This window comes from Gobius niger (assembly GCF_951799975.1).
Source record: "Gobius niger genome assembly, chromosome: 12".
NCBI lineage: Eukaryota > Metazoa > Chordata > Actinopteri > Gobiiformes > Gobiidae > Gobius > Gobius niger.
In genome coordinates, this window is record NC_136863.1 from 4,088,076 (window position 1) to 4,100,245 (window position 12,170).

At 39.7% G+C, this 12,170-nt stretch overlaps 1 protein-coding gene across 1 annotated transcript in view; it reads right to left on the reverse strand.

Annotated features, from left to right (window-relative positions):
* Positions 1 to 61: 61 nt before the first annotated feature.
* Positions 62 to 12,170, reverse strand: part of fancl (FA complementation group L) — a 60,308-nt gene continuing 48,199 nt past the window's right edge. Inside the window, exons 10-14 of the mRNA XM_079567136.1 lie at positions 11,991 to 12,036; positions 10,780 to 10,861; positions 5,050 to 5,166; positions 2,994 to 3,065; positions 62 to 193 (exon numbers count right to left, since the gene is read on the reverse strand). Coding sequence (XP_079423262.1) covers positions 161 to 193; positions 2,994 to 3,065; positions 5,050 to 5,166; positions 10,780 to 10,861; positions 11,991 to 12,036 — 350 coding nt within the window. The 3' untranslated portion in view covers positions 62 to 160. The remainder of the gene's footprint in view (positions 194 to 2,993; positions 3,066 to 5,049; positions 5,167 to 10,779; positions 10,862 to 11,990; positions 12,037 to 12,170) is intronic.

A 12,170-nucleotide genomic window follows, 5' to 3' on the forward strand; every position in this document is an offset into this window, starting at 1 on the left:
CTACAACAACGTCCACTATCACAACACAGAACCACAGAACAGCCGCAGACCTGAAGGGGGCGCTCCGGTCGCCGTGGCCCAGAGGAGCGGAGCGTGGGGCTGGTGGGTCTGCGCTGGAGTCTGTTTTCTCATCGTTCTCGCCACCATCAGCTTTTAAAACTCACTTCTGCACCGCCATTTTCACCGTGATCGGCTGAAGAGGAGACAGTTTTATCCAGGGTCAGAATCATGTTCGCACAGGCAGAAACCAGACGAAATCAAGGCTTTTTAAATGCTACAAATACAAACATCATTTCTGAAGATTTGCATCCATTTTTTGTAGAAACTTTTAAAAGAAACCAGCAAATTAATGTGTTTTGAACCATGTTTTTTGTCTTTTTGACAAAGCTTTGGAGTTAAAGGTGAGTAAAGTCACTATTGCCAAAGAAATTAAAATGAAATGCTCCGTGCAGCTCAAACATTCTGAAAAATCCAGCTTTAGAGTAAGATATGAATATGGTGTCACTACAACCGAAAACTGAAACTCAACACTTAACTTTACAACACTATGATTTTCTGTTAAAGCAGTACTAAGTAACTCTTCCCCCTAGAGGCCATAAGCGCAACTGCAGGTGTAGTAGCAAGTTACGATTTTTTAACTTATTAATTGTCTTGGAGGGTAAATACTACGCTGACAGGAAAGGCGAAGGGAGAGAGGGTTACTGTACATCCAATTATACAATGGAATTTTTTTTTTTCACTCAAACTTTGCTGTAAATACTGTTTAAAGTGACGTTAGCTCGCAGTAAGCTTTGCCCGTTAGCATGTTAGCTTCTTCTTCGTGATCCCATTAGTGTGTATTGGTGGCTCAGGACCGGTGGCAGTCAAGTTGAAAACATGATTTTCTGTCCAGAGACACCAGGGGGAGATGAAAGACCCTCCAATCATCCCATAAACACTTGTATTACCCCCACAGGGACTACGAAAAGGCAAGGCAAGGCAAGTTTATTTGTAGAGCACAATTCATACACAAGGCAATTCAAAGTGCTTCACAGTTGCATAAATACAAGGATTTATTAAGGTAAACATTTATACAAGGATTTATTAAGGTAAACATGTTACTTAGTACTGCTTTAAGTGTTTAGTTTTTTAGTTGTATTATAATTCTGCCTAATGATGAACATTCAGGCTATTTCAAAACCAACTTATTCTTCCCATCGTACTTGCTGAACTGAACCCCCCCAGCGAGACACTGCAGGTGAATAGGGAAAAAAATTACATTTAGAGAAATCACAGTAAAACATTTGCTAAACACAGATGTAAATATGAGGAAAAAATGCATTGCAAGTTTTCAGCTATTGACAAAACTTACCCCGTACGATGCTTTTTTATTCTGACATGAAAACTAAGATGTGAAGGGAGGAAACGAGCTAAAAATCTTCACTTCACCCCTGTGTGAAAAATGAATACTTTCACCTGTCGTGTCTCGTATGGCGTATTGTAAACATAAAGAGAGAACTATAAATGTAGTATCTCTAAAATCATAAATAGAAAAAAAACTATATTATACAATACTATATATAAACGTAAAACTTTGAATGACTTTTCTACTTTTCATTCCTCACTTCACAAGTTACGGTTACGCTAAATTTATTTCTGACTCTTTTTATAATTTTAGAGTTACATTTACTAGGGATGCACCGATACCACTTTTTCTAAAACCGATAGGAGTACTTTGATTTAAGTACTTGCCGATACTGATGAAAGTACAAGGCATTTTCTTCAACAGACTTTTTGAAGTGAATAAATGGTTTATAGACTGACTTTTTCGTAATTAGTTCATTTACTCATTTACATTTCCTAGAGTAAAGTAGGCGACACTTTGTCCATCATAGACAGAACAGCTCATGCCCAAAAGCTCCTCAATGCTTGTGCTTTATTCATTTATGTATTTTTATTTCACAATAGTATTGAGATGTTACTTATTACTGCAGATAAATGGTCGCTTTTCTCCTTTACTTCAGCTCCGTGTGGATTTTCTCCTGTGTTTATAGAAACTTATCCAGTAGCTTCAGCGTTTCCAGTGTTTTGCTGCAGCTCATTTTGGCTCAATATAAACATGCTGTATCTCTTTAATTTGGATTTTCTGAGGACGTTTCAGTCACTGGTTTAGTTTTTCAGATGATTAAGCCCCTGGGCATAAAACGGAGTAAGTTAGCGGCTAGTTAGCAACATTAGCCTGTATCTTGTAAACTCTGCAGACGCTGCAGCACAAACAACATTTAGCTCTGGTTAAATCCAGCTCAGACTCTGGTTTAGGGAGTGTCGTCTGTAATAAAGTCAGCTCTATGTGGAATATTGGATTCACACTAAACTATTCTCCAGTTTGTTGATATTTTAGAGCTGGAGGAGCGCCGGAATCGGTTTCTGGTATCGGGACCTCATGAATGAGTACGAGTATGAGTACTAGCATGTGGTATCGGTGCATCCCTAACATTTACAGATTTCTCTTTAACGTTTACGTTGCAGCAGACCCTAATTTGGCGCCTTAAATTTGGATTATGATCGATACCGCTTCACTGTAATCGATAATTCTTCTATAAAGTATAAAACGTCTCCCAGTGAACTTCATTTACCTTGTGGATGAACGGGGACGTGAAGTTAGCTTTCGTTTCTTTTGTAATAATATCACGCAGTATTAAAGAGATGAATTTTAATCTTTGCCTTTTTCCCGCTGCCGTCTTGTGAAGGTCGCCGAGTGCTTCATACCAGACCTCCGTAAACAAAGCGTCCCCTTTTTAGACGCCGGGAATCCACTCGAGATCACGGCAAGGACGCTTCGGGCATAATAAAACAAACTATTCGAAAATTATCTACCTTTGACGCTCGATCACCGCTGACCTCCTTCCATTGACTCGCGCCGAGTTTCATGGCGCCGCTAAAATGGCCGCCTTTGTCTACCGCGCTCTCGTCTAGCAAGGTTTTTTTCTTTTTTTTTTCCTGAATGAGCTTACCTTGTTGCAGTAAGGACACTCTCCAAAAACAATGTTGAAGCTTTGGCGCGAGGAAGGCAGCGCGCGCAGCCACTGAAAACACAAAGAATTTATTTTTAAAAACGAGGTCAGAGTCAAGAGAGCAGAGAGATAAAACTCGTTTCATCGTTTTTTTTTTTTTATGTGATATTTATATTAACGCTGGCTTTAAATATGAAGGCCAGACAATCGCGATGCACAGCTCTTTTAACTTGCATTTTCGTGTCTCCGTGTCAAGTATGACCGGCTGAAAAGAGCCTTGTAAAGAGCAAAATGAAACGGTATTGATACGATTTCTCTTTTGCTTGAAGATATTGAAGGGCTTTATAGTTCTGTGTGTCACTGTACTGTAAAACTAGTGAAATCCTGCTGGCTTTGCACTTTTATATGAACGGACATGTAATAAAACCATGTGAAAGTTTCCCTAATTGTGGACGTCATTGCTGTCCAGTGACAAGAATGATTTCACTTCTTAAAGGGATATTTCAGGATTTTTGACATAGGGCCTCATTTCCTAGTTAGCCAGAGTGTTGCTGATTTTATATGAAGAGTTTAGTGGTGCTAGGCTAATGCTAGGCTAGTGCATGTCTATGGTAACTAATACTTACTTACTTACTCCCAAGATAAATTCCTCTAATATAGATTGGACTTCTATCGTCCATTGCTCAGTAAAACTTTATGTGAAGACAATACAACAAGGTTTGTATTTTGTTGTGTTTACAACATACTCTGAGGTGGCCAAAAATAACTGCATTCTACAACACCAAAAAATCAGGTACCCCAGCTTTAAAGGGGGGGTATCATGCAAAATTGACTTTTTCAAGGTTTACATCATGTTATTATGTCACTCCCTCATTAAAAACATGCCTGAAGTGTTGCCTTGGCACATTCACGTATTTTTGAGTAATCTGTAAAAACTCTGATGGCGGCCATTTTAGGGATAGGTTTGCCTGAGTCCTCCTAGGAACGCCCCCACCTCCTGGAGACGCCTCCGAGCTTTCGTCACCAGCCGAGTAACCAACCACTGCCCCTCAGCAGAACCCCCTCCCCACTGATGCCACAGACAGCGTGTGGAGGGGGCGTGTCTAAAGGCTCAGAGGTTCTTAAGGAGACAGAGGCCTATTTCAAGACATTCACTACAGACATTTTGAGAGAGACATTTTATACAAGGCAGTTATTCTAATTTACTGCATTTACAGACCGACAGAAGGTTTGGTCATCATTGTAGTGTGATATAGACTGGTGCTATATGACTGAAAAAAGCACAATACCCCCTCTTTAAAGGGATATTTCCAGATTATTGACATCGGGCCTCATTTACTAGTTATCCAGAGGGTTGCTGATTTTATTTGAAGAGTTTAGTGGTGCTAGGCTAGTGCATGTCTATGGTAACTAGTAGCCTGCATTAAAAACCTCTTCAAACTCATGGGCTCGTCCTCCAAATATTGCCCTATGTGATTTGTAGAAAATGCAGGCCACTAGTTACCATAGACATGCACTAGCCTAGCACCACTAAACTCTTCTAATATTAGGACTACATGAATTTAAAATATATATATCTCCAGAAATCACTCTGGAAAACTAGGAAATGAGGCCCTATGTTAAAAATCCTTAAGTATCCCTTTAACCTCCACCTGAACTGAGCACATTTACTTCAGTTTGGCTTTACCCAGATCTAAGAGCTTCTTGAAAGTGTCAAAAAAAAAAAAAGACATGAAAACGAGGATGAACATGGAAAAAGGGGACAAGAACATGATGATAAAACACTGATGGGAAAGTGACAAAAACGTGACACAAAACACAATAAAAAAAACACACGAGAGCAACAGAAAAGTGACAAAAAAGTGCAGAAAATGTGCTTTTAGATTTGGGTAAAGCTGAACTGGAGAAAATGCACTCGGTTCAGGTGGGGGTTAAGAGGTTAAATGCTGGTTAAACAGGCCAGTCGCTCGTGCGTTAAACCAGTGTTAATGTTCTGACTTAAAGGACAGTAAGAAGCAGACCGTCCTGAGTCCAGTCGGGGATATTTGAGCAGTACCTGGTAGAGACAGTCCTGGTGGAAGGGCTGACCACAGCGAGGGTCGTTGCAGACCTGGTCCGGGATGCAGGAGTCCAGGAGGTACGAGTAGCAGATGCCACACTCCACACTCAGGCTCTGGACACAGACACAAAGACACGCTGCACTTCTGTGAGGGAAAACACACAGATTCTCAACGGCTCACAGGGTTTTAAGAATTCTAAGACAATATTTACATTGAATTTACAAGTCTAAGTGGTGTTTGGGTCACTGCTCTTCGTCCCAGGGTGAATGTGGGTCACCGTAACAGTTGAGAAGCACTGGTTTAGAAAAGCTAATCTGATTTTGGATCAAAAGAGAAAGAAGGATTCTGAAATCTGAGTAGATCATCCAGTCTAGGGTTGCAACTAACAATTATTTTTCAGACAGATATTTATGAAATTTACAATGTACAAAACATTATAAAAGCAAAAAGCATACAAAAGCAAACCAGAACCGGAAAACTATTAATCGATTACTGAAATAGTTAAACTTTAGTCAAATATTTCAACAATCAATGAGTTGTTTCAGCCTTAATCCAATCCTAGTTTTAATCAAACCTTCACTTTGTGTTGTTCAGAACATTTCAGTAGGATCTGAATAACTTTGATCCAGAAAAACAGGATTATTCTGATCTAACAAGGCCGTGGATTTCAAGGTGGATTACAGGAAGAAAACAAAGCAAAACTTTAACATTGGTCAATTTGTATCAATTTGTGTAAATACTTTTATTTATGTTTTACACTTGATTTGTTCAACACTGATGAAGGAGATAAAGTAACAAAGGCACCAATTAAACCTTTCAGTTTGGTCAAGTAAAAACAAAATAATCTTGTCCCCATGAAGTAAACCCCCAAACAGATTTGAATAACAAGCAGAAATGATATATTCAATATTTCTGTCATTCATCGCTGTTTATTAACTCCAACAAAACAATCATCAGATGAACCTTTGCGTCCCCGACTGCAGGTCCAGTCAGTGAAAACAAACACTGTAAGTGACCTCATGTTGTTCCTTACGTTGCTGGTCGCCCACATTGTGATCTGTCCCTTTAAGAGCACGGTTGATTCAGATTTGGTTTCTTTAAAACTGTATCCAGTGCCTAATTTGTAAATAAGTGTTTTCAGGAACACTTTTGGTCTGATGTGATGGATTGGGGGAACACTCGCATTAAACACCCTCATATCAGATAAATGTTTTGCCAGATCCTCCAAAATATTTCCCGGATCCTTTACCCTGAAAAACTGAGAATTGGGGGAATGCGTTTCCCCAAACGGCTGATCAGATTAAGCACCGACTGTATCTGGATCAGGATGATCTAATCCAGGGGTGTCAAACTCAAATACACAGTGGGCCAAAATGTAAAACTTGAACAAAGTCGCGGGCCAGCATTGAACAAATGAACCTTTTAATATGGACCCAAACAAGATTTGCTTTAACATTGAATATGGAACAAGCATCACGTATTACTATACAATATATAACTTAATAGTCCAGATATGCAAAATCTGAAAAAAAAAAAAGAAAAGTATAATACCGGTGGGCCAGCTCGAGTAGTCATTTAGTATAGCCTCGCGGGCCAAATATAATTACATTGCGGGCCAGAGTTTGACACCTATGATCTAATCTAATGTCTATGTTAATAATCTAATAATCTATGTTGCTTTGAAAAACTTGCATAAAAGTAAACGGATTACCTGATCCTGGAGGGCAAAAAATGTCAAAATCCGGATAATTTTGATCCAGATTATATTTTTTGAACGACTGGCCCATATTGTCTGTTTGACACTGAGCAAAAAACCTACTCAAATGATCAGTTTGCTCGACCGAGGATGTGCAGGAGGGATCGTCAGAGCTGGAACCAAAACTAAAAATATCACAGTTTGAACAAGGAAAAGCTTTCAGAAGAAATCCAATCAAATACAAAATCAAGATTGATTCTTCGCCCTCTAGGGAATTATGAATATTCCAACATAAAACTCATATACAAACTTATATCTAAGGATAAACTGGTAGAAAAGAAGGTAGAAAAACATAAATATATAAATATCCACACATCCTGCCTCCTGGTTCTACCTGGCCTCGTTTGCATTTCGCTGCCGTTCCTCATCCATTAGGCCTCGCGCTGACGGCTCGTTTAAAGAACAGGGGGAAAAAAAGGATAAACAAAAAAATCAACATCTGGTCAATGCAACTTTTCGGTGGCGTTGTGAATTTTAATGAAGTTCAGGCATTAATCATTTCGACGACGGGAAAATAAACACGGGAACCTCTGACCCGTCGCTTCAGCGCGAGGCGGCCGAGATAAGCGCGTTCCAGTGATTAAAGGGGAGGGAGATCTTTGTTATTTAAATCATCTGTAAACGGCCCAATTACAGGAGAATATATGAGCAGCAAATATACAAAACACATGTACTGTAAAAACAATCTTCAGGAAGTTAAAGTACACAGAGAGTCTTTATCTGTGAGCTTTATTTAGTTTAATACAGATACACGACAGGATGAGGAGTTCTGGGGTCCGATACCGATATGAATAAGCCGATATATATATAGGCCGATATTTTAAGTCATTTCATTTGGTGGTTTTTTTGAATAGTTAAATATTCTTATTATTATTATAGGAAAGGTTTAAATCAGAAAAAAATGTATCTAATGGAAGTCGACTGATGCCGATCTGCACTACTGATATTTTTAACCTCTTAACTCCCGCCTGAACCGAGAGGATCTTTTTCCTCACGTCAGATTTTTTTTCCCATCATTTTTTTGTTGGGTATTCAACTCATTTTTTTGTCAATTTTTTGTCTTTTTTTGTCATTTTTTGTCAAATTTTTGTATTTTTTTGGTCAAATTTTTATCATATTCTTGTATTTTTTTGTAACATTTTGTCAATTTTTTGTCAGTTTTTTTTATCTTTTTTTTGTCACATTTTTTGTAATTTTTTCATAATTTTTTAATAAATTTTTTGTCATTTTTTGTCAATTTCTTGTGACATTTTTGCCACTTTTTCATCAATTTTTCGTCACTTTTTTGTCAATGTTTTCTCACTTTTTTTCATCACATTACCATCATTGTTTTCGTCTCAGTTTTGTTGCTATTTTCACAGCTTTTTTCCAGAAGCTTTTGGACTGGGGTAAAGCCAAACTGGAGAAAATGTGCTCGGTTCAGGTGGGAGTTAAGGGGTTAAAATGTCCCGTCTATATTCCTGTTTATGAAGCTTCTAAACGTGCCAGTGTTGAGCTGTGACAGCAGGGGGCGCTGTATATTCATATTTAGTAGGTACTTCAAAGGGAGCCTGTTTTAACGATTCCAAAACAATAAACGGCGTGTCTCTATTCTCTTATTGTTCCGAAATTGTACACAAAAGTCTGCAACATAAAATAGGTGAGAAACTGGTGACTGATTTTCACTGTGAATCTTCTCCGTTGTGGGAGACTGAGCGCTTTCCAGAGCAGTCAACGCGAAGTCTCTATCACTTTAGGCTCCGGAGATATCGGTCGATAGCCGATATCTGCCTTTTATCGGCCGGAATACCCAACTATCGGCCCAATTTATCGCGCTCGGGCCCTCGTTCTTTCTCCTCTCACATTAGCTGCTACATAATCTGGGCCTGACACATCTCCACCGACAGCTTTGAGTTTTGCAAATGAAAAACTTACAATTTATGCATTTTTCATTCATTGAGTGTCTGACCTACTGTTGTATAGAATTGCTAGTACATAAAGATATAAGACATTGATTTAAACGTTAGGGCGACATGAACAAAAACAGTATGAAAAAGAAATATCACGATAACGACATTTACACCTGACAAAGTAGGCACAGATTTCACAGAGAGAAATGGAGACGAGTTTGTCCTGAGACTTACGTGAGATCTGAAGAAAACGGGTGAGAAGGATATTATTAGCCTTAACCGCGTTTGCATCGTGGGTTTCTTCACCGTGTTGTTAGTTAGCATCAGGCTAAAAGCAAGCTAGCTAGCAAAGGCAGTGCTACAACTTGTCCTGAGCCCTTTCCTCGCAAATATGAGCGACTCAATTGAAACTCAAACTTCATTCATATCATTGGATTCTTCATCTCTGTAATGGCTCCACGCTGCCATGTTGTTGTTTTGACTGTTACGCAGGGGGAGGGGGCGGCTGGCTTGCACCGCGCTACGGTAACCCACAAGGACAACGCCACAAAGTCCGAAAAGACATGTTTGAGGGGGTCGGATTGTACAAATGATGAAATATTCGATAGCTCAATTTTGCATATTGTCCAGACAACAATTTGGTTATTATCTTCTAATCCAGTGGTTTCCATCCCTCGTTGCCTCGCGTACCCCTTGAGTCGTGGATTTATACTCTGAGTACCCCCTACCTTGAGGATTTTGCCAATATTATTACAAAGTGACCAACTAAATTAATATTATACAGTATTTAACAGTGTGTTGTGTTCAAAATTAAGCTAAAATACACTAAAAATCAAACCATTTACTGAAAACTAACTTTCCTTTGAAATTCATATTGAAATTCTACTCAGTTTCACCTTCTCTTTTTATCTGAAATAATCAAGTACCCCTGCTAAGTGCTCAAGTACCCCTGGTTGGGAAACACTATATCTCCCACCTCTATCTCTGATAGGGCTTTTCCACCAAGGTGTTGGTTCTGGGCTGGTTCAGAGCTGGTTCTGGTGCCGGGTTGGTTCCAGACTGACTTGGTTTTCTACCAAAATGAGAGCTGTGCCTATTTTCATAGCAACGCTTTGGGAAGTCAACATCAAACATGGATAGTAACATCTCACTACAGCCACTTCTGGTTATAAAATACAGAAAAATAAGTTTATGTTCCAGTCACAGCAGCCGTCAACATTTTGATTTCTTCTTTCTAACTCTTGTTTTAGCTGAAGAGCATAAAGCAAAACAACAGTTTCCTCCACAGAGACTGTTTTGGCTTCTCCAGGAAGTTATAAGCACAAACTAACTAATATGGATTGTTTGTTGGAGGAGAAAGCCACGCCCCCAGCTGCTGACATCACTGGTGCTCGTTTCTTGGTCCAGCTTTTAATTGGTTCCCAACCGGCACCAGATTTTGGAACCAAGAGCCAGCGTTTTTTCAGTGGAAAATGAAAGAACCGGTTCTGAAACTGGAACTGGCCCAGAACCAGCTTGGTGGAAAAGGGCTATGAGTCACTTCAGCGTCCAGTAGCGGCTCTCGCTTCAGCACTGAAGACGAAGCGCAATGTGAAAGCTCTGATTTCAAAACAAAAAAAACATTTGTGTAACTTCATTTATGTCTAAAACTGATGCCGCCGGCGCATCTTTGAGTAATCTTTGAATCCTCCACTTGTGGTTGTTCTTAGTTAAAAAGCCTGACACACTTTTTTTTACTTGTAGTTGAAACAATCCAATGCGGAGGAATCTTTCGGAACAAACTTCAGAACTTCTCTCACTTGTCACTTCTCAGATTTGTTGCTGTAGATGAAGATGGCGCTGTTTCTCAAGTCTTTTATTCATTTATTTTTTCACATCGTTCTCATACCTGTCAATCGCGCTCGTCAGAAGTTACTCACAGAGACAGCGCCGCGTCCCAGACTCTCACTTTAAACACCATGTTCCTTTTTACAGTGTAATTAGACAGAAATCATATGAAAAAAAAAACAAAAAACGAAATGTCCGCGGGGCCTTGAAGCGACCGAGGAGTGTTTGAAATGTATAAACGCTTTGTGACTTACAGACTTTTCGTGGGTGGCAGGTGACGGGAACTGGAGCTCCAAAACATCCCCGAGGTTCAGCAACATGCCGCATTCAGGGTTCCTGCCAAAAAAACAGAGACGGAGACGAGGATTCACAGAGTCATTAGCAACATGCTCAAACCGGGAGAGTTTTGCAGAATAAAATATGGTCTCATCTTAGGTTCTGATTCTTTTGGGTTAAAGTCGCAGTTACATAAGAAGATCTCTGCAATTTTTGTAACGTCTTAGCGTCGCTTTATAGAGGCAGGACAAAGAGAGCACCCTGAGGCAAGGGCGTAGGTTTGATCTCATTATTGGTGGGGACACTTAAAAAAAAAAACAGAAAACTGCACACCACACAAAAAACAGGAAAATTTGCTTTTTGTTGAAATAAGAGGTTAATGATGCCTACAAACTTTTTTTTTTTAACTTAAAGGGATTATACAGAGTTTAAAAATGTTAAAATAATGTATTTTCCTCCCCCTACATGTTCCTCCATGTCCTAATGTGTAGAATGAGCTCAGACCTGCTCAGCTGCCTCTAAAATCCTGCACTGTCACTCAGAAAGATGTCACGACAAATCTTTTCAGAAAAGCTTTCGATACAGAGCCACCGACTCAACTGCTGCTTTTATGTGTTGTTGTATTTATTGTTGTCTATTGTGATTCTTGTTTTTATCCTGGAAAGCGCTCTGGGCACCTTCTGGCTGTTGTTGGGCACTATACAAATAAAATTGATTAAAATAAAATGATTTGATGTTACTTCGGGTCCGAATTGCCGTCATCCACGAGCTTAATATAGAAGCTGCAGTTACACATCTGACCTGAGGTGGCAGTAGTGAGTATACAATGGCTAACTTGCGTCTAGCCCCTTTAAAGATACTTTTTTGTAACCAGGTCTGTCTCTTCTCCTCGTGTGGCCCCTCCCCTCACTGCTGCGCTCTCCTCTCCTCCCACACTTTACTTCTCAATAAAACTAAACAACAGAAAGAGCAAAACAACCATTTTTTCATAAAATATCTGATGTAATTAAACTAGACATCGCACGTTTCGGCCGAACACGTACATGCTGCATAAACAAGCTGCAGCCCAGTTGCAAAAGGTCTCGTCCGGCGGGGATTGAACCCAAGACCTGTTTACTGTGAGGCACGAGCACTAACCGCTGAGCCACCGTGTCTCCTAAAGGTTAGAGAATGTGCAGATTGTGCTCACCACAGGTGCATGTTGGCGTTGAGTTTATTCCTCAGAGGAGTCACCACTGAAACAACAGAACGACACAAATTATTTTACACAATTTACCAACGATGACAACAAGAGGCTCAAAGTGGTGAGATTTCTCAGTGAACTATTTGGAAAAACAGCAATTCTGTAATTAAGATCTTTGTGCAAAGC